General features: G+C 47.3%; 1 protein-coding gene and 1 pseudogene across 2 annotated transcripts; one reads left to right on the top strand and one right to left on the bottom strand.

Annotated features, from left to right (window-relative positions):
* The window catches only part of LOC144229118 (uncharacterized), a 26185-nt pseudogene extending 10114 nt beyond the window's left edge, over positions 1–16071 (bottom strand).
* On the top strand, positions 16036–20333 carry TMEM86A (transmembrane protein 86A). 2 transcript variants are annotated; one of them, XM_077761088.1, is made up of 3 exons: positions 16036–16090; positions 18163–18427; positions 18913–20333. In XM_077761088.1, exons 1-3 carry the CDS (start codon positions 16070–16072, stop codon positions 19221–19223), a joined length of 597 nt encoding a protein of 198 aa, XP_077617214.1. In that variant the 5' UTR covers positions 16036–16069; the 3' UTR covers positions 19224–20333. The 2 variants fall into 2 exon arrangements, with proteins under 2 accessions (XP_077617214.1, XP_077617213.1); XM_077761087.1 differs by having other exon boundaries at positions 18787–20333.

Here is a 20333-nt window from a genome sequence, read left to right as displayed (position 1 = left end):
GTGTGCAGAGCAGGCCTGGGGAAGGGCCTGGTGACTGCCACGGATCTCAAATCAAACCACAAAAGAAGAAACAGCCAGGTCACAGAAGGAACAGCTTAGGCATGACTAATAAACATGAAAAGAGGCTGAGTCCCATTCATAATTAAATGAATACACCTAAAATAAAATGAGATAAATGAGGCATTTTCCATGTCTCAAACTGGCAAAATAAAAATATCAAAAGGGTTAGCAACACTCAGTGTTGTGAAAGTGTGAGGAAATACTATGTGAGTGGAGACTGGTGCATCATCTTTGGATTAATATCAAAATTAAAAGTCCATGCTGCCTTTAACCAGTGATTTAACTCTTAGGGATTTATCAAACAGATTTGCTCATATGAAGATGTCCATTGTTGTACTAGCTAAAGCCCAAGCAAACAAACAGCCTAAATATGTACCCAATGGGAACTGATTACCAAGTGGTAACATATCCAGGTAATGGGAAACCATGCCGCCATTTAATGAATGGCGTAGATCTGCTGGCGAATATATCTGTTGGTGAACAGTATATATACATTGATGAGGAAAGAATTCCAGGATATTTTGCCAAGTGAATAAAGCGAGGTGAAGATCATCTACGCAGTTTTTTTCCAATTTGTGTGTACAACAGAAAGGGGAGGGATGAGACTTATTTATAAATTCATTGAGCATTTTGAAAGGCTATCCAAGAAACCATCCACAGTGGTTCTCCTGTGGGGAGAGAACAGGGAGGCAGGGGGTGCAGGATGGGAAGGAAACTTACTGTGCTCTGTAAATGTTTCTATTATTATTATTATTATTATTATTAATTTTAACCACACAAAAGTATTACCTTAGAAATTTAAAATAAAGAAGTATGAAAAAAACAGAGAATGTCAAAGTTAGACTAACAGGTAAAAGGACATGTATCCAAAAAAAAAAAAAAAAAAACCCAAGATGGGAAAAAAAGTGGATTCAGCCTCTGGGGTTGGAGTTATCAGGCAAGCTGGGCAGTTCTGTCCAGAACACCTAGGAAAAGACCTTTAGTTTTCAGGATGCCTGGCTTGGCCACCCTTGGCATAAGCTGGGGAAGTGATCACAGTCTCAGGAAGCTGCTGTGGGTGGCCCCTGCCCACTGACCCCTTCTTGGGCAGCTCGAGGATAAGGCGAGATTCATAAAAACTGTAGGTGAGTGAAGCCAGCACAGGGCAGGGCCCCTGTCTTTTCACCTGGGGACTTTACTTCAACTGACGCAGTCTTGGCCATCACTTACATTTTAAATCTCACGAAGAGCTTATGGTCAGCTTAGCCACTCAGGCTAGAAGACGAACAGTAGCAAGAAAAGAAAGGTAGAAGGGCCTGAGGTAGAGGTCGTGTTAAGGGTGGGAAACAGGAAGAAGGAGATAGAACTTAGAATGAGAACAGTGGTTCTCAAAGTGTTTACCCCAGACAGGGCCCTAAACATTGGAAAACACAGACTCCACCTCCTACACCTAAGTAATTGAGAAATAAAAAGGTATATGGGGCACCTGGGAGGCTCAGTCAGTTAAGAATCCAACTTCAGCTCAGGTCATGATCTCATGGTTCATGGGTTTGAGCCCCGCGTTGGGCTCTGTGCTGATAGCTCGGAGCCTGGAGCCTGCTCAGATTCTGTGTCTCCCTCTCTCTCTGCCCCTCCCTTGATTGTACTCTCTCTCAAAAATGAATAAACGTTAAAAAAAAAAAAAGTATGGGAGTTCAGCAAAGTTCTGAATTTTCCCATTGTGACGACTCTGATCTTTTAAATACCCATAAAATTCTTTTCTAATGCTTCTGCTTCCCTTATTTGCTGAACTTGTGCTTTAGTCTCTCTACTGGATCACTTCTCACTTTCTGCAGACTACCGGTACCAAAATTATCTGGCTTTTTGATGGCTACATCAGTGCCACTAAGTAGGAAGCTCTAGCTTTAGCCAGATGAAGAAAGAAGAGCAAGAATAAATATGATCGTAACTGGTCTCCAAGGTGGCTCCCATGACTTTCGCCTCCTGATATTCACACCCTTCTCTAGTTTCCTCCCACATTGTGCTGGGGTCAGCATATGGCAGAAGTGAAGCTATGTCACTTCTGAGATTAGCCGATGAATGATTTAGGCTTCCATCTGGAGTGTCCACTTTCCATCTCTTTCTTGAATCTGTCACTCTGGGGAACCCAATTTCTATGTTGTGAGCAGCCCTGTGGAGAGGCCCAAATGGGGGGCGCTGGAGGAGTTGTGGGAGGGGGATGGGCTAAATGGGTAAGGGCCATTAAGGAGGACACTTGTTGGGATGAGCACTGGGTGTTATACCTAGGGGATGAGTCACTGGACTCTACTCCTGAAATCATTGCACTATATGCTGAACTAACTTGGATGTACATTTAAAAGAAGCAGCAGCAGCAGCCTCTGTCCTGCTAAGAACCGAAACTTGCCAGCAACCAGGTGAGAGGTTGGAAGTATGTGATGAGTCTTGAGATGACTATTGTCCCAGGCCACCAGCTGACATCTTGACAAACACCTCATGAGAGACTGAGCCAGATTTCTTTATCTCTGCTAAGCCACTTCTGGATTCCCAATCCTTGGAAACATAATAAAGGTCTATCTTTTTAAGATGCGAGTTTAGGGATAACTTGTTAAGCAGAAATAGATAACTAATACAAGTACCATTTGTTGAAAGTTTACTATGTATCATGTTCTCTTCCAACGAACTTTATTCAACATGAATTTCTCAACATATTTGTGAGGTAGGAATTCTCAGACCCATTTTACAGGGGAAGAAACTAAAGTTCGACGCAAGAGCTGACATACCACAATTGTGCACACAAAGCTTAAAAGAGAACATCCAAAATGTTAAGGGGAAATATTACAAACCAGTTACCCTCGCTATAAAATATATATATTACCAGAAATGTGCTTTGGTGTAATAATTATCAGGAAAAAAATTATATTTCTTCTAAAAAAAATGTACTCCCAAATGTCATCAGAGGAACTGAATTAGTTGACAAGAAGGCATAATGTTTTCCATTTAAATTTTGGAGAATTCCTGCCAAATACAGCATTTTAAAATTCAGGCACAACTAAGGGGCACCTGGGTGGCTCAGTCGGTTAAGCTTCTGACTTCCACTCAAATCAGGATCTCACGGTTCATGAGTTCAAGCCCCACCTCAGGCTCTGTGCTGACAGCTCCAGCCTGGAGCCTGCCTAGGATTCAATGTCTCCCTCCTCTCCCACCCCTCCCCCACCTGTGGTTTCTCTCTCTCTCTCTCTCTCTAAATGAGCATTAAAAAAATAAAAAACAAAACAGTGTGGAGGTTCCTCAGGAAACTAACAATAGAACTCCCCTATGACCCAGCAATAGCACTGCTAGGAATTTACCCAAGGGATACAGAAATGCTGAGGCATAGGAGCACATGTACCCCAATGTTCATAGCAGCACTCTCCACAATAGCTAAAACATGGAAAGAGCCTAAGTGTCCATCAACGGATGAATGGATCAAGAAGATGTGGTTTATCTATACCATGGAATACTACATGGCAATGAGAAACAATGAAATCTGGCCATGTGTAGCAACATGGATGGACCTTGAGGGTGTTATGCTGAGCGAAATAAGTCAGGCAGAGAAGGACAAATATCATATGTTTGCACGTATAGGAGGATTAGGAGGAACTTGACGGAGGAACAAGGGGGAGAAGAAGGGCGGAAATGGTGGGGGAAAGGGAGAGAGGCAAACCATGAGAGACTCTTGAATGCTGACAAAAACTGAGGACTGATGGATGTGGGGGGAGGGGGGATGGGCATGGAGGAGGACACTTGTGGGGATGAGCACTGAGTGTTATGTGGAAACTAATTTGACAATAAACTATTAAAAAAAAATAAAAAAAAATAAAAAACATTTAGGCACAATTAACACAAAGACAGCCTTTGTGACAATTAAATGTCACTAAAGTAGATTCCCTCCTTTGTGAGTCTGTTTACTTATTTGCATCAATAAAATCATGTCGTCAGCACAAACGACAAAAAGAAAAAAGAAAGCTTAAGAGAATTTAAATGACTTACATGTATTCTCACAGTGGTTGGTTGGGAGGAGAGAGGGGAAGCTCCCGCTTAAGGAGCCAAATGTTATCTGACCCCCTCCCACCAGCTTGCTCCTCCACCTGTGCTCCTTTCTGCTGTGCTGGGAGGCAGCCGTAGAGCAAGTCTGGAGTTTTAGAACCATCTACACCTGATATCAAATCCTGGCCCTGGCAGTTACTTGCTGTGTGATCTTAGACCGGCAACTTGGCCTTTCTGTACCGGAGCTCCTTATTTTCACGAACTAATTAATCCATTCATTCAATCACACATTTATTTAAAAATATTTATTGAGAACTTACTAGGCATAGAATTACATAGTTAACAAAACAAAGTCCCTTATCTCCAAGAGCTTTCATTCCAGCAGATGTGGAGGGTTGTTGAAAAGGCAGACAACAGACAGGAAGACTAATAAATTATGTCACACGGGGACGGGAGTAGGTGTCATAAAGACTATAAAAGAAGGTAACATGATAGAGTGACCAGGGGTGCCATTTATCTGTTAAAGGAGATGGTAATTCCTACTTCACAGGGTTGATATAAAGATGGTATAAGATGTAACATATGAAGCACTTGGCATTGTGCCTGAGACAAAGTATCAATAATGGTAACAATTACTGAGTCCTTGTTATGTAATAGACATTGTTCCAAGTAGTATAGATATACTGACTCACATAATTGCCTGGTTTTAGGGATGAGCTGAGGCACAGTTATGTTGCATTACTTTCCTAAGATCAGGTAGTAAGCAGACGGTAGAATTGGAACATGAACCCTAACATTCTGACCTCAGAGCCTATGTTTTTCATTGATTTGCTAAATATTAGGCGCTCTCTCTGCCTTCCATAATTTGATTTAAGGAAGACGGGGCATATTCAATTTCGTTAGAGATGTGGGGACAGAAGCCAGGTGGACCTAGGAACAATGTGACCTGGTGATGCAACTAGATGACAAAGAAGTTGACAGTTGAGGATAATGAAGTCATGAGATAAGGGGATTAAGAGGCTGTCTTAATCAGCTTCAGCTGCTGTAACACAGTACCATAGACGGAGTCACCTAAATAACAGATGTTTCTTTCCTCACACTTCTGGAGGCTGAAGTCTGAGATCAGGCTGCCAGCATGGTTGGGTTCTGGTGAATCCTCCCTTCTTGGCATGCAGACTGTTGTCTTCTAGCTGTGTCTTCAACATGGCAGACAGAGAGAGCAACTTCTCTGGCATCTCCTTATGAGGGCACTAATCCCACCATGATAGCCTTACCCTCATGACCTCACCCAACCCTAATTACCTCCCAAAGGCCCCATCTCCAAATATCGTCACATTGCGGGGGTAGAGCTTCAATATAAAACTTTGGGGGACACATACAATCCAGCTCGTGGCAGAGGGTATGGACAGGACCTATGGAACTTATTGCCAAAATCTAGATCCACCAAGCTTTCACGGGCAAGGATCTAACAGATTAAACATAACAGGAAAAAGGCCAAGCCCTGAATTTGATGCAAAAAATTGCAAAGCCGAAGGATGGAGGAAAATCTTTTGGATTTAATTAACTACAAGTTCAGTCCAAGCAGGTAGGATAATGCGGCCGCCAAAAGAGTTGATATGTCTCCCCTGGTCAGATGCAGACATTCTTGGGACAGCATTATATCTGGGGACTCCTACAACACAGTCCTAAGATGTTTTAGGAAGCTGTAGTGTGGGGTCTCCCTGCCCCTATCACCTCAAAACAAATCCTTCCATCTGCAAACCTCTTCCCCAGAGATTTTCAAACAGATTGCCAGCTCATTACTTGTCGACTTTCTGAAGTGTTGACGTATTCATTTTTAATTATGTGACATAATGTGCCACAATATACTAGGTCTTTGTATAGATAATAGACAGCAGGAATGAAAATTTAAGAAAAGTACTTGAAGTCTTAATTTGATAAAATTAAAATTAAGAACAAGCCTAGGATTATTTTATCTTCCTGGTACGAAACCCCTGGCAGGCTCACAGAGCATTAAGGAATCATTGGAGTCTTGCAGGAACACTGGTTGAGAACCACTGCTTTACTGTACAATCATCTCTATTCTCTTTTTTTAACGTTTATTTCTTTTTTAGAGAGACAGAGACAGAGCAAGAGTTGGGGAGGGGCACAGAGAGAGGCAGACACCAAACCCAGCAGGCTCCGGGCTCCAAGCTCAGAGCTCACACTCAGGAACTGTGAGATCATGACCTGAGCCAAAGTTGGACGCTTAACCAACTGAGCCACCCAGGCGCCCCTAATCATCTCCATTCTTGTCAGCAACTTACTGCCTCATTAACTGTCAACTTTTCCCTTCTGGCCACAATATCCAGTCCTTCCCCTTCTCCCTCATCATCATTTCCCCCCAACCTTCATCATTTCTAGCTCTCCTCACTCCACAGGACCCCGACAGGCTACATGGAATATATAGTCAGACATTCATTCATTTATTTATTCAGCAAATATGTTTGAGGACCTACTATGTGCCAGGCTTTATGTTAAACACTGATGATACAACGATGGCCAGAAACAGACCTGGTCTCATCTCTTATGGGGCTTCTAATCTAGTCGGGGAGAAGATCACCAAGTCCAATTGTGCTCATGATTATAAATTGGTATGATGAAAGAACAAATTCAGGGGCACCCGGGTGGCTCAGTCGGTCTGACTGAAGCCAGCGTCTGACTTCGGCTAAGGTCATGATCTCAGTGCAGAGCCCCTGTTTCAGATCCTCTGTTCGTCTCCTCTCTCTGACCCTCTTCCACTCCTACTCTCTGTCTCCCAAAAATAAATTAACTTTAAAAATGACAACAACAGGGGCACCTGGGTGGCTCAGTCGGTTAAGTGTCCGACTTCGGCTCAGGTCATGATCTCACGGTTCGTGGGTTCAAGCCCTGTGTCAGGCTCTGTGCTGCCAGCTCAGAGCCTGGAGCCTGCTTCAGATTCTGTCTCCCTCTCTCTCTGACCCTCCCCTGCTCACACTGTCTCTCTCTCTCTCAGAAATAAATAAAACATTAAAAAAATTTTTAAAGAAATAAAACATTTTTTAAAAGTTAAAAAAATAAATAAAAGTAACAATATCAACAAGCCATCTCTCCCTAAGTGAATGGATAAACAAACGGTAGCAGAGCCGTAAATGGAATATTATTAAAACAACAACAACAATGAAAGAACAAATTGATACGGGCGCCAAAAGGGCAAATACCAAAGGCAGTGGCTGTAGTGCTGCCAACAAACAAGTTGGGTCACCTTTATTAGTAAAGTTACATAATCAAGGTAGAGAAGTCATAGGGAGATAATTATCACAAGTTGGTGGGTGAATTCAATGTCTTAGGATAAACACAGTATATAACTTTGAGTAAATAATCCCATTTCACAACATAAACATCATAATAAAAGTAGTTTCCTATAAATATATTTATGGTCTCAAGGTTGTTAGTCAGCAATCCTTGAAACCATTAAAACCAACCTCTCCTATTATAAGGAAGTCATTTGATATTATTCGTAAACAAAAAACTCAAGTTTATAATGACAGGATACAAATAAATATAGGTTTAACAGAAACTTTATGGTAACTGGTACATCAGTATTCTCTATTCCAAGTATCTCTCTATTCCAAGATGTAAGGCCAGCTGAGCACTTTATCTCCAAGCACCTATGTCCACTGTCTTGTTCAAGATTCCTCAGTGGGGCACCTGGGTGGCTCAGTCAGCTAAGCACCTGACTTCAGCTCAGGTCATGATCTCATGGTTCGTGAGTTTGAGCCTCACATCGGGCTCTCTGCTCTCAGCACAGAGCCTGCTTTGGATCCTCTGACTCTCCCTCTCTCTGCCCCTCACCTGCTCATGTGTGTGCACGCACTCTCTTTCTCCCTCCTTCCTTCTCTCAAATATAAATATTTAAAAAATTTTAAAAAGTCATCTCTGAGCTCTCTACTGCCATTACTCTAATTCGCATCTTTCCCAACTTTCTCCTGAGCTACTAGGACAGCTTCCTGATTGTTCTCTTTGCCCCCAGTATTCACTGTGCCATCCCACTCTCCATACTGGTTACTGTCAGAAATGAGCTTTCTACAGTGAAAATCTGTTTGTCCACCCCCATCTGCAAATCTTCACAGCTCCCCCCTGGACTTGAGCATAATCTGAAACTTCTTAGCAATACAGGCCCGCCACAATCCAGTGCCCAAGCATACATACCTCTTCCTGCTTCATTGCCTACACCCGCCCTGGCATCCTATGCTCCAGACATACCTAGTCACACTCTGTCCCTTTATGTCTTTGCACACATCCACTTTTCTGCCTGGTAAACCCGGCTTATTCTTGAAGCCCTGGGAAGCCTCTTCAGACAGCAGCGGCTGCAGGCAGTGTAAGTTACCCTTTGGCACACTCTTTCTTTGGTGCTTCTTTCATCACAAGTCCCTGCGGCTATTTATTGATTTCTATGCTTGTATCTAGCACAGAGGTTCTTGAACTTCAGTGTGCATATGAATCCTTTGGGGAGCTCGTTAAAACACAGATGCTGGAGCCCCACCCCAAAGCTACTGAGGCAGAACTCTGGGGTGAAGTTCCGTCATCTGTATGTTTAATGAGCTTCCCAAGTGACTCCGATGTGCTCCAAAGCTTGGGAGTGTCCTCTTCAGAAGAGACTGTTGCCTAAGTCACTGCAGACAGATAACCACCAGCCCCTCCCTCACCCAAGAGGAAGGTAAGCACTATATACCAGCACTTATTTGGCATCAGGTGTCTTATCGTTTGGTGCCTTATGCACTTTTCTCATTAAACTCCCACAAAAACTCCCTGAGGGAACTATTCATTTCCCTAAAGGAAATGGAGACTCAGAAAGATTCAATCATGTGCCCAGGAGAAACGGGTGGTGCAGCCAGCCTCCAGAGCTGGTCCCGTGACGTTCTCACTGCCATGGCCAGTGCCTCTCTCTCTCTCTCTCTCTCTGTGCCTCATTTTCCATACAGCCCAAGTGCCTGCTGCTGGCCTAGGAGAACTGGGAAAAATAAAAGTAATACAGCCCTTTTCACTAAGCTGAAGTCTATTTAAAGGACTGATCTCAATTCTGAGATTTTTTTTTCATATTTTAGGGTTAAAATGTTTTTTTCCTTTACAAAGTGATGGTGATAGAATTTGTTTTCCCTTTTTTAGTCTTTACATGACAAAATAAAAAAAAAAAATCGGCAGCCCTAGTTCAGTGTCCTTTTTTCTTAAATTAGACTTCTGGAAATCCTTAAATGTGGTACAGCTGATTTTAATGCAATCTTCCTTCTTCGGTGTGAGCCTGTTCCTTTGGCTCATCCTGCAGCAAGTGGAGATCACTCATAACATGTGTCTCTGCACAATGGAGTTTTAGATATTGTTGCCCAATGGTGTGTGTGTGTGTGTGTGTGTGTGTGTGTGTGTGTGTTACTGTGTTAGTAATGGAGAAGAATGGGCAGGTTTTTCAGGGATGGGAGAACGGCTCAGCATCTCCACTTGACTGCAGACTTCCTTTACCTTTTGAGCTTGGCTAAGGCTGGGTAGCCATTACGGTTGGGGACAGGGAGAGGGGTATGGTCACAATTCCAGCTCTTTTTCTTTTGAGGTTTAAACCCAATTGTAATATATGAGCACAACATGCTCCCAAAGCCTTCTCTTGTCCTGATGGGAAGCAGGAAGCCAAGCTGGAATAGGAAAGGGTTTGGAGAGGGCTGAGGTGACACAAATAATTCTCCTTGCCCCTGCACAGGGGGCCTCAACCTCACTGCCTTTGCTCTGGTCCCATCAGGAGGAATCTCCTGGAGAAAGTCCAACCAGTCCTCATTGTCCCTGCCCAATTTTCTGGTCTTGGGAGATCTGAGGAGAGGAGGCAGCATGGAGGTGGGAAGCTGAAGCCATTGTCGTTACATTGGCCATTCCCACTAGACTGTGAACTCCATGAGGACAGGGAAGGACATGTGTCCCAGATACAGCCTGGCCCATTGTAAGTGGCTAATAAATACCAGTTACATGAACGAATGGTTGTATCTGAATGGAGTAACAGAAGAAGGGCCTGGGCAGGGGACATCATCAGTTTGGGAAGAAGAGGTCTTTGAGAAGAAGAGCAAGAGGGTCTGCTCTGGCCTGTTAGCCCAAGACTGGTCTTCAGGCACTGGTATTAAGGGGTAATTACTCATTCAGGGTTCTGGGACTTGATGAGTGGAATCATCTAGGGCTTTCCCCCCCCAAAAAACCATCCTTTTGCTCAAACCCCGGATAGTTCTCCTTTCTTGTTTCTACTTCCTCATATTAACATCCCAACACTGAAGAAGGAACAACACAAAAGCACAACCCAGAGAGCATAGGGTCTGGATGGAGAGAGGAGGTGATGCACTGAGGTTGGTGAGACAGCTGAACTTGGGTGACCCCAACATGATGACTGACCAAAACACTTGAACTTCACAGAGCTAGGGACTCTAGAAGCTTGGGTGTTAGAGATCATCTGATCCCACATACTCCATTCAAATCAGGGATCCCTCCTGGGGCATCTCTGGTATTGAACCCCATTAGGAGCCCCTTGGTTAGGTGACTTTACAGTCAGAGAAATCCATTTAGATGTCAAGGCCTCATGATGCTCGTGTCAACAGACAAAGGAAAGGAAAGAGGAATAAAACCCCAGGTGTGTCTGGCCCCAAGCCCAGAAGTCAACCAAAGAGCCCAGAAAGTCCTTAGGGACACTGACCCACATACTATCTCAAGACAGCATTAAAATTTAGCCCTGAGTGTCTGGAAAGATGAGTCCTGCTAAAATGTTTGTCTTTTTTCCTAAAGGCTCAGGAGCAGACCCTGCATCATTGGCTGCACCAGCCACTGCAGGGCTCATCTGCCAGGCCCAAGTGGGCTCCAGCATGACAGAGGTGTTCTGGAATTAATGTCTTCACAGGATGGGTGACACTGGGATTTTGTATGCCTAGGCTGACCCCTGTAAGCAGAGAGGGACCTGTAGTGAAGCCCTGGGCTGGGACTGGGCGAGTTGAACCTTATACAGACCATGAGTCAATGAACCATGCAGTCAGGAACGGAGAAGGGTCATTGTCTTCAAAGCTTCTGACCTACCACAATGGGGAAGCAGAAGTACCATCTGTCATGTGTCCTAGAAGGGGGTGACCAAACACAGATCCCACATATCATCTGTGTCTGGGTGTGTCTCTTTCCTTGTGAGTATACTTGGCCCTGGGTATATCTGGATACAGCCAGATACATCCTCAGCATATCTTTGTAGCTGTGTATTTGTTCCCTTTCTGGTTCTCCTTTTATTTTCCCCCTCTTAAATATGTCCCTCAGGGCTTGGTCTGGCCCCTCTTCTCTATTTCCTCAAGACTTCTCCCTGGTTAATCACATCCACATAGCCTTCAGTGTGGCTATGAATTCCAAATCTATTCCCTATCTTCACCTTGGTCCTGAGCCCCAGATTTGTATCCAGGTCCTCCCAAATATGCATTTGGCTGACGCACATTCAAGTTGCTTCTAACAACTCACCAATGACCCCACAGTGTTATCAAAACTTCTGAACTTGTCACACCCTCCTGAACACCTCTTCACTTATGTCTAATTTTCTTCCCTAGACTTACAGGTGGACAGGAGTGGGATGGGATGTGGTAGGGTAGCTCTGAGAGTTGGCTAAAAGCATTCTGGGGGCTCAGAGCAAAGATTGAGAAATTAGTTGAGATGCAGCAGTGGGTCAAGAATAAGGTAAACGATTTAGAGCTGGATTACAATGCCAAGTGGAGCAAGTCAGGTGAGAACGAAGTATCCTTTTTTTTTTTTTTTTAATTTTTAAATTTATTTCTGAGAGACAGAGAGAGAGAGAGAGACAGCGCGAGCAGGGGAAGGTCAGAGAGAGAGGGAGACACAGAATCTGAAGCAGGCTCCAGGCTCTGAGCTGGCTATCAGCACAGAGCCCGACGCGAGGCTCGAACCCACAAACTGTGAGATCATGACCTGAGCCAAAGTTGGACGCTTAACCGACTGAGCCACCCAGGCACCCCGAGAACGAAGTATTCTGTGGCAAAACCACAGGGATCAGAGCTACTGGGTTAGATGAAGCCCCACAGGAGAAAGTGAGGCTATCCCCGAATGCTGGTTGGTCACCATTTCTATTCATTTTCCGTGTATCGGGTGTGGAAGGGCTGGGGACATTCAGCGAAGCTAAGAAACAGATGACACCTAGATGACACCTTACTGTCATCTATAGATCAAGACCACACTCCTTAGCAGACTATCCCTATCCTTTGTAACCTGGATCATGCTTACTACTAAAGGTTCACTCTTTCCACTTTCCAGCTTATGCCAGTATTGCAGGCATTTCCTGGAATTCAGTGTGTCTCTTGTGCTCCCATATTCATGTGCAATTCCCTCTGCCTAGAACATTATTTCCATTGATGTTTACTCAGTAAAGACCAACTCATCCTTCTAGAGTTAGCCCCAGCTTCCTCAATGCCTCCAGGCACAACGAATGATTCTGATGCCTTTCTAATGTCACTTAAAACATACCTTTATACCTAAATTATTTCAATTGCCACACTACATAATAATAATTTACTTGCCTGCCTGAAACTGAACTGTGTGCTCTACAAGAACAGAACTTCTATCTTACTGCAGTTTTAAACCCCCAGCCTCTAAATAGTGGATAGTACATACCTGCAGCACAGTAAACATTTGTTGGATGAATGAATGAATGAGTGGGTGAATGGATTTACATTCTTATGGGGGAGACAAACAGGTAAAGAAAAAATTACAAAGCTGTGAGGAAAAGACTGTGCTAACAGGTCATTTTGGGTACAGAAAGAACGGAATGCCTGAATTCAGGCCCCTATCCCACTTTCTGCCCCCTGTAATATGCAATTCAACATAAAAACACTAAACAGTACAATAAAATTTTTATTAGTTAATTAATTAATTTTTTAAAGTAGGTTTCATGCCCAGTGCAGAGCCCAACTCGGGGCCTGAAGATCAAGACCTGAGCTGAGAGCAAGAATCAGATGCTTAACTGACTGAAATACCCAGGTGCCCGTAAACTTTTATTTTTGAAACCAACAATAAATCTTATCCATAGACATGAAATTGCATAAGCTATTTCTTTTTGGGAGGGGGGCATCACCTTTGCTTTGTTGGTGACTATATTAGTCCAGGTGCTCGTACACTCCAGAATACAACAGAAGAGGAGCATCTGGGTGGCTCAGTTGGTTAGGCGTCCAGCCTCGGCTCAGGTCATGATCTTGCAGTCTGTAAGTTAGAACGCTGCATTGGGCTCTGTGCTGATAGCTCAGAGCCTGGAGCCTGCTTTGGATTCTGTGTCTCCCCCTCTCTCCGCCCCTCTCCCACTCATGCTCTGTCTCTCTCTTTCTCAAAACGAAATAAACATTGGGGAAAAAAAAAAAGAATACAACAGAAGAGAATGCAATGACTCTTAGCAGAGATGTGGGCAGGATTAAGGAAACCAGTTAGGGCTGGAGAGGCATCTACCTAAAGATTAGCAACAGCAGGAAAAGGATGCCATCCCTAAGTCTGACGTCCAGCACGGGAGCCTGGAGCTGTAGCCATGGAGAAGCACAGCCATTGCCAGAACTTCAGCTCAGCCCAGCAAGCTGGTGAAGGGGAACCCTACCCATGCTTTCCTTCCACCTTCAGATATGCCTTTGACTCTCATGGGCCAAGCTCAGTCAGAAGCCAGAGGGCAAGTGAGCCCTGGGAATACAGTTCATAGAGGGCAGTGTCCAGGGGTAGGGTAGAGAAGGGCTGAGAATGGGACTGGGTGGTGAGAGGACAGAGAATAACCAGCACTGGGGGACATGCTGCTGCTTAGCACATGACCTGTATATATGATTATTGCCTATTGAGTAACTGAACACTGGCTCAGGCGCTGCAGATGACAATTCTAGGTCTTATGTAATTGGGTATTTGTGTAGCCAAGCTTATTAAAATCTGTGCCACTTAATTTGTAGGTCTGGGATAGGACAAAGGTATCTAGTTTTTTAAAAGTTTCCCAAGTAATTTTGATAGGTCTCGCTTGTTAAGAACCACTTTTACCATCCCATTCTCTCATTTTTATCACAGAGAAACTAACATCCAGAAAAATGAAAAATGCCCTGACTCCGCCATGCTCTGAGAATTATCCCTCAGGTGACAATATAGGGCTTGGCTGGAAAACAGAAATGCTTGCACATATCTTCTAGCCCTGTTTCTATGAGGAAACACAGGCTCCAAAGATGGAGTGATGGGCCCAGCTACATAGCTAGTAATCATAGAGATTTACATAGCTAGTAAATCACTAGCACTAAGTACAGTATTTGTAACTCTCAATCCAGTCTTTTTTTCTAGGCAGGACACTGTAGGAAGGAGTGTGTGTGTGTGTGCGTGTGTGTGTGTGTGTGTGTAGCACCAAGTCCTCAGGGCAGCGATGCTAGTCTCCCATTCTGGCAAGATAGGTCTCCCCGCAGACCCTGACTGGGGATAAAGCAGAGTTCACTGCCCACTGGGGCTCTATGCAGAAAGGGCTGGCAGGGGATGGGGGAAGGCTGTGGGTGACCCCCAATTTCGAGTCTTGATTCTCACCCTTTGCCCCTGGCTCTGAATCTCTGGTTGTCAATTCTATCACTGAAAGAGGGCTCCTCCCCACTTCAAGTGGGTGTCAGGTCAGCACAGGCTTTTGGGGAAAGCTGGGCATATCCCAAAAGAAACAGAGGCCCATTGTGGGAGGGGCTTACAGAAAGTAGCCTATAGGCTTCTCCTGGCCCAGCAGGAAGTTGGGGTCCAGCACTAGGATCTTAGTGTCATCCCAGGATGTTTAAAATTCCTTCTTGGCTACTAATTAGGGCTATTAGGGCTGCTTACTCCCTCCCACCCAACCCCAATTCCCAAAGCCTGGCACACAGCTACTTCCCTCCTACTGCAGATCAAAGACCACTGGTCATACTTCCAGAAGTATCTGAAATCTCTGTCTCCAGGAAGCCTCCTGGACTTTTATTCCCTGACACCAGCAGCCCGTCCTTCCCTATCTTACACAACATGTTGGGCTTGGGAGGAACCTTACAGATTATGCACTCATCTTATATATAAAGAAATCAAGGCCAACGAGGGGAAGTGATTCATCAATCACACAGCATGGAAGTGGCAAAACTGAGACTAGATTTCAGTCCATTTGGCTACCAGTCCACCCGTGTGATTCCCATGGTTCTGCTGAGGTTTGGTTCCAAATGTGGCCGTGTACCTTTAGTCTGTGTAATATAGACATTAGATTTGCTTATGGTCGATTTTTGACAAAGTTAGTTCATACTCCTTGGGGTCCTTAAGTATGCTCGGGTCTGCCTGTCAGTCATTCCTGGTATGTTCTCGAGTTACTGCCCTCTCTGAGCTATGAGAGGCATGTGCCCAAGGGCAATTAAGTCTCTGTGGTCTGGAGGCTGCTGCGTGCCTGTATATGTGTCTCTGTTTTTATGTTGAAGGATGTGTGTCCAGCTGTGGTTTCTGGGTTTGTGTCTGAGTACTTGTATGATTGATACCTAAAGGTAATTAGGATTATGAGTCTTTGGGCTGCTGTGTACCTATTTAAGTGTCTCTTTTCATGTTGAAGATTGTACGTACACTGACCATTGTGTGTCCTTTGGAAGTGTGTTTGTACACAGTGAAGGCTGTGAGTCTAATCGTAACTATGTCCGTGGGAACTGCGTATTTAAAGATTGAAGGGAATCGCCTTGTATATCCGGGTTATGGGAAGTTGTGTAGCCACGTGTACACTACAGGAATGTGTTTGTCTCTCAGCCAAGCTCGGTCCTCACCCAGGCACTGGGGGAGGGGGGTCACGGTCACGTTCTGGGATGCCCTGGCACAGGTTCCCGGAGGGGCGCTAGCCCCGCCCCCCCTACTCCAGCCCGCTCATTGGCCGTGGGCGCTATGACGTCGTGGGGACCGCAGACAGAAACCTCAGNCAGCCGCTGCCGCCGCCGCCGCCGCCGCCGCCGCCGCCATGGTGTCCCCAGTCACTGTGGTGAGTGAGCGAGCGAGCGAGCCAGTGTCCGGCGCGGCCGGAGCCCACCGGCCTGGGGACTGGGCTGCGGCAGGCCAGGCCGCCGGGGGCCGAGGAAAGGCAGGGATCTCTNGAGGTGGGCGCTGTCAAGGAACCCCCCCGCCCCCTTAGACCCGCGGCGCCCCTCCTCCACGCAGCCCCTGCCCGCCCGCCGGAGGGAGGAAAACAGTGGGCACGTGACTCGGAAGCGTGACTTTGTTGATGTCTGTGGGTCTGACGCGGGTCGGCGGGCGGAGAGGTAGAGGATAGCAGCTGGCCGGCGGTTCTGCGTGGGCAGACCACAGGGAGGCGTGGGACAGGGCGGGGTAGGGCGGGAGGGTGACTGGGACCTCCTGGGAATCCTGGCCCAAATTGGTTCCCTCTGTTCCTTACCTCATAAACAAGCCTGGGGCGGGGGAGGGGATGTCCCTGAGTCCTAGCAGCATTGGTAATGTGCTGGAGGAAGAGGGGTCGTCCTCTCTTGACATTTCTTCCCATCCAGACTTTCCCAACTCGAACCTTTGTCTCTTTTCCCCACCCTTCCTCTTCTAGTGTTGGATTCTCTATGATTGTCGAAGTCTCGCCAGCTTATACCGCCCGTTTCTCCTTATAGGAAATGTGGGGCTGGGGGACGGGGACGGAGCAGACCTTGATGCTTCCAAGGGCTGGCAGGTGGTTGATGGGGAGAACTGGGGACTGTGTGGTTGTTCATCTCCTCCAGTCTCCTCCTCTCCATGCCCCTGCCCTGACCAGCCTGGATAGGGGAGATCTCCATAGGAAGGGACTTAGTCATCTTTTCTCCCTGCTCTCACCCCTGTCAGAGCAAGGGCAGGCTTGGTGGATCCTGGACCTACCCATCTGCCTCTTCCCAACCTCCTTCATCACAGTCTGATCAGCTGTCAGGTAACTGGCAATGTGGAAGTCAGTGCGTTTCCAAGAGCCTTGTGCTGGACAGCTCACCCAACCAGAGGCACAATCATTTTGGGCCGAATGTGGGTATACAGGGAACCTCAGCTGTTCTGAATCATCCACAGAGACCCTGTACCAGAAGCCCACGGAAAGGAGCTTCAGGGTATCACAGATTCAGAATACCTGCAGTAGCCCCCTCCCTACCTGCAGTGGCCTTAGACACACCTTTCTTTAGCGACCCTCCCCCCCAATCCGTCTGAGGCCAAGTCAGCTGCTGTTACTTCCCCCCTCTCAGTTCCACATCTCCTCCCAGCCATTCTGCTGGCTCCAGTGCAAAAGCTGGAAAGAGAACTCCTCCCCCGCTTCCTGCCTTTCTTTTTGATGAGCTCTTGAGTTGCTGTTGTACTCTGAGAAATGAGACTGACCGACAGACAACCCCCTGCAACGCCCCAAACTCTAAAATCCTTCTCTAGCTAGCATCCCTGTCTCCTCTCCTTGCCTTTGATGGTACCTTTAGGCTGGTACCTTTAGGGGCAGCTGGAGTGGAGGTTGGGGAGCAGGCTGGCCAAGGAGAGAGCCCGTCGGGGCTGAGGTGCCCACCCTCACACATTCCTGGCACTCACCCGGTGTTGCCAGGGCCCTAAGCCTGTGCCCTGGCCCCACTGCAGAAGATCACGAGGTGGCTAGTTGTGGCGCCTCTGTGGTTTCCTGCTGACTTCACTCCATTCCAGACAGCTGGTGGCTGATGGTGGCAGAGAGGGGTTAAAGGGGTTTCAGAGGGACGGGGAGGGGCCAGGAAAGGAGAAGCATTGGCCTGCAGGAGGGGACTTTATCCCAAGATCTGTTTTCTGCTCAGCGAGTGACCATTCTGGTCCTCCCCTAGGGCCAAAAATGGACATGGGCAGCAGAACAATGGAGCCCTTCCCCTCCCTAACCAATTAAGCCTCAGGGTGATGATGGGCATGTTCACACTCTGCTGGCTAGTTGGGACAGGCCAGACTGGATTTCTGTGGGTCAATCCTCCCTACTTGGGAGGTGGGCCTGGCTCTGGGTTATATGTCTGGGCTGAGGGTGCTGGCTCTGAACACCTCTGTGATCTTCCGAGCTCCTAAGTGCTGAGTGCTGCCTTGTCCTATGTCCTCCAGGTGAAGAGTGAGGGACCCAAGCTGGTGCCCTTCTTCAAGGCCACCTGCGTGTATTTTGTCCTCTGGCTGCCCTCGTCCAGCCCATCGTGGGTCAGCGCCCTCATCAAGTGCCTGCCCATCTTCTGCCTCTGGCTCTTCCTTCTGGCCCATGGCCTAGGATTCCTGCTGACCCACCCCAGTGCCATCCGCATCTTTGTGGGGCTCGTCTTCTCCGCTCTAGGTGATGCCTTCCTCATCTGGCAAGACCAGGGCTACTTTGTGCACGGTCAGTTGCCACAGTAGCTACTTGGGTGGAGTCCTGGGGCTGGGCGCTAGAGGGCCTTAGGTGGCCAAGGAGTGGGAGAGGGAGCTTTTGAACAAGAATATGGGGCATCTGAGGGATTCTGAGGCTAAAGACCATGGAGCCCTTGTTGGAGGATTGCCTTGCAGAGGATCTGGTGATCAGTTCTGGAGTCCCTCAGGGGAGGGGGGTGGTGTCTTTACCTTTGGGATTTCTTCCCACCCCTGATGCTCCCCAAACAAAGTTCCTGGGTTATCCCAAGCACTCCCCTCCCCCTGTCACCCCATTTCTCATTATTCACCTGAGCCTGCCCTCAGCATCCCCTCATCCCCTCTCACTCCCAGGTCTGCTGATGTTTGCTGTGACCCACATGCTCTACGCCTCGGCCTTTGGCATGCGGCCATTGGCTCTTCGGACAGGTCTGGTGATGGCAGTGCTGTCAGGCCTGTGCTATGCTTTTCTCTACCCAGGCCTCTCAGGTGCCTTCACCTACCTGGTGGGGGTCTACGTGGCCCTCATCGGCTTCATGGGCTGGCGGGCTGTGGCAGGATTGCGGCTGGTCGGGGCAGCCTGGCGCTGGACTGAGCTGGCAGCAGGCAGTGGCGCACTGCTCTTTATCATCTCAGACCTGATCATCGCCCTCAACAAGTTCTGCTTCCCTGTGCCCTACGCGCGGGCACTCATCATGTCCACCTACTATGCTGCCCAGATGTTCATCGCCTTGTCAGCTGTTGAGAGCCGGGAGCCAGTGGAAGACTACAGACTGAGCAAGGCCAACTGAGAAGCCAGGGTCTGGTTACCCCTCTTTCCTCCTGGGGCAGGGGTCCAGAACCTGCAAGAACTGGGTCAGTACGGCTGCAGGACTGACCTCAGGCAGCAGATAACCACTTGGGAAATGTGCAAGTTTGAGGGGGCAAGCAGGAAAAGAATCTCTCTAGCAAAGTTGGTGGTCCTGAACAATGCTGAGAACTAAAAAGAGCCAGCCTACTTCTCCTTGCTGGAGCCAGAATTAGACACCTCCCCACCTCTAACCCCATAGGGGCTGTCAGAGCCCCTCTAGAGGGCAATGGTGCTCAGCGTCTTGACCTCCCCCTACTTCTACTAGATGGAAGAGTCTGGCTCACCCCACTCCCACTCTTTCAGATCTGCACAGAGTCGAGGGAAGGGGGGAGAAATCTGACCTGAGATGACCCAAACCCAGGGCTTGAAACCAGTTTCACAGGCCCCTAGGTGAGAAGATCAGATGAGAATGGAGTCTCCCTTTCCCTCATCTATCCTTGTTACTTGAACTATCTCAGTTTCTTAGTGGTGGGTGGGAAAGTGAAGGGGTGTCTGTCCAGGTAGGGAAGACTGGGGACTTCACTGGCCTAGGAGCTTGGGCTACCAATGATTCAAGTTGGTCCTGTCTCTCTCAGAGGCCAGCCCAGAGCTCAGGCCCACCACCTTCCACCACCACCACCACCACCACCACCACCTTCAGACCCTATCCTGAGGGTTAGGGTGAACTATGCCAAAGGAAGGGGCCAGCCTGTATGTGTGTTGGTGTGTGTGAATTTGTGTGTGTGTGTGTGTGCGCGCGCGCGTGTGGTCTGTCTCCCAGGCTGTGTATGTCTTTCTGTGCCATCTGTCTCTGTCCTGCTGTCTAAGTCTTACGGAGAGAGGGCCTCAGGGAGTTGCTGTGGGGGTGTTGAGCCTGGCTTAGAGAGCTGGGACCCCACCCCAACACCATCAGTGCTTTCTTCTCTGCCCCTTCTGCACTGGGAGCAAGAGGAGGGAGCTCCAATGACATTCTAGGGTCATAAGACCTAAGGCACATTCAATGCAAAAGGAGCAAGGATGGGACATCCTTTGCTGTTCATGTGAAAAAAAATAAAAACCAAGGGCCATTGGC

Source organism: Crocuta crocuta, unplaced genomic scaffold (assembly GCF_008692635.1).
Source record: "Crocuta crocuta isolate KB4526 unplaced genomic scaffold, BGI_CrCroc_1.0 scaffold233, whole genome shotgun sequence".
NCBI classification, from domain to species: Eukaryota; Metazoa; Chordata; class Mammalia; order Carnivora; family Hyaenidae; genus Crocuta; species Crocuta crocuta.
The sequence above is the reverse complement of the archived record's forward strand: the minus strand, read 5'-3'. Positions and strand labels throughout refer to the sequence as shown.

What these genes read in the sequence shown, in the direction of transcription:
- TMEM86A (XM_077761087.1), top strand. Translation starts at nt 16,070, where the DNA reads ATGGTGTCCCCAGTCACTGTG. An exon ending in TGGTGTCCCCAGTCACTGTG is followed by an intron (nt 16,091 to 18,162) that starts GTGAGTGAGCGA and finishes TATGTCCTCCAG; the next exon opens with GTGAAGAGTGAGGGACCCAA. An exon ending in CCAGGGCTACTTTGTGCACG is followed by an intron (nt 18,428 to 18,786) that starts GTCAGTTGCCAC and finishes TCTCACTCCCAG; the next exon opens with GTCTGCTGATGTTTGCTGTG.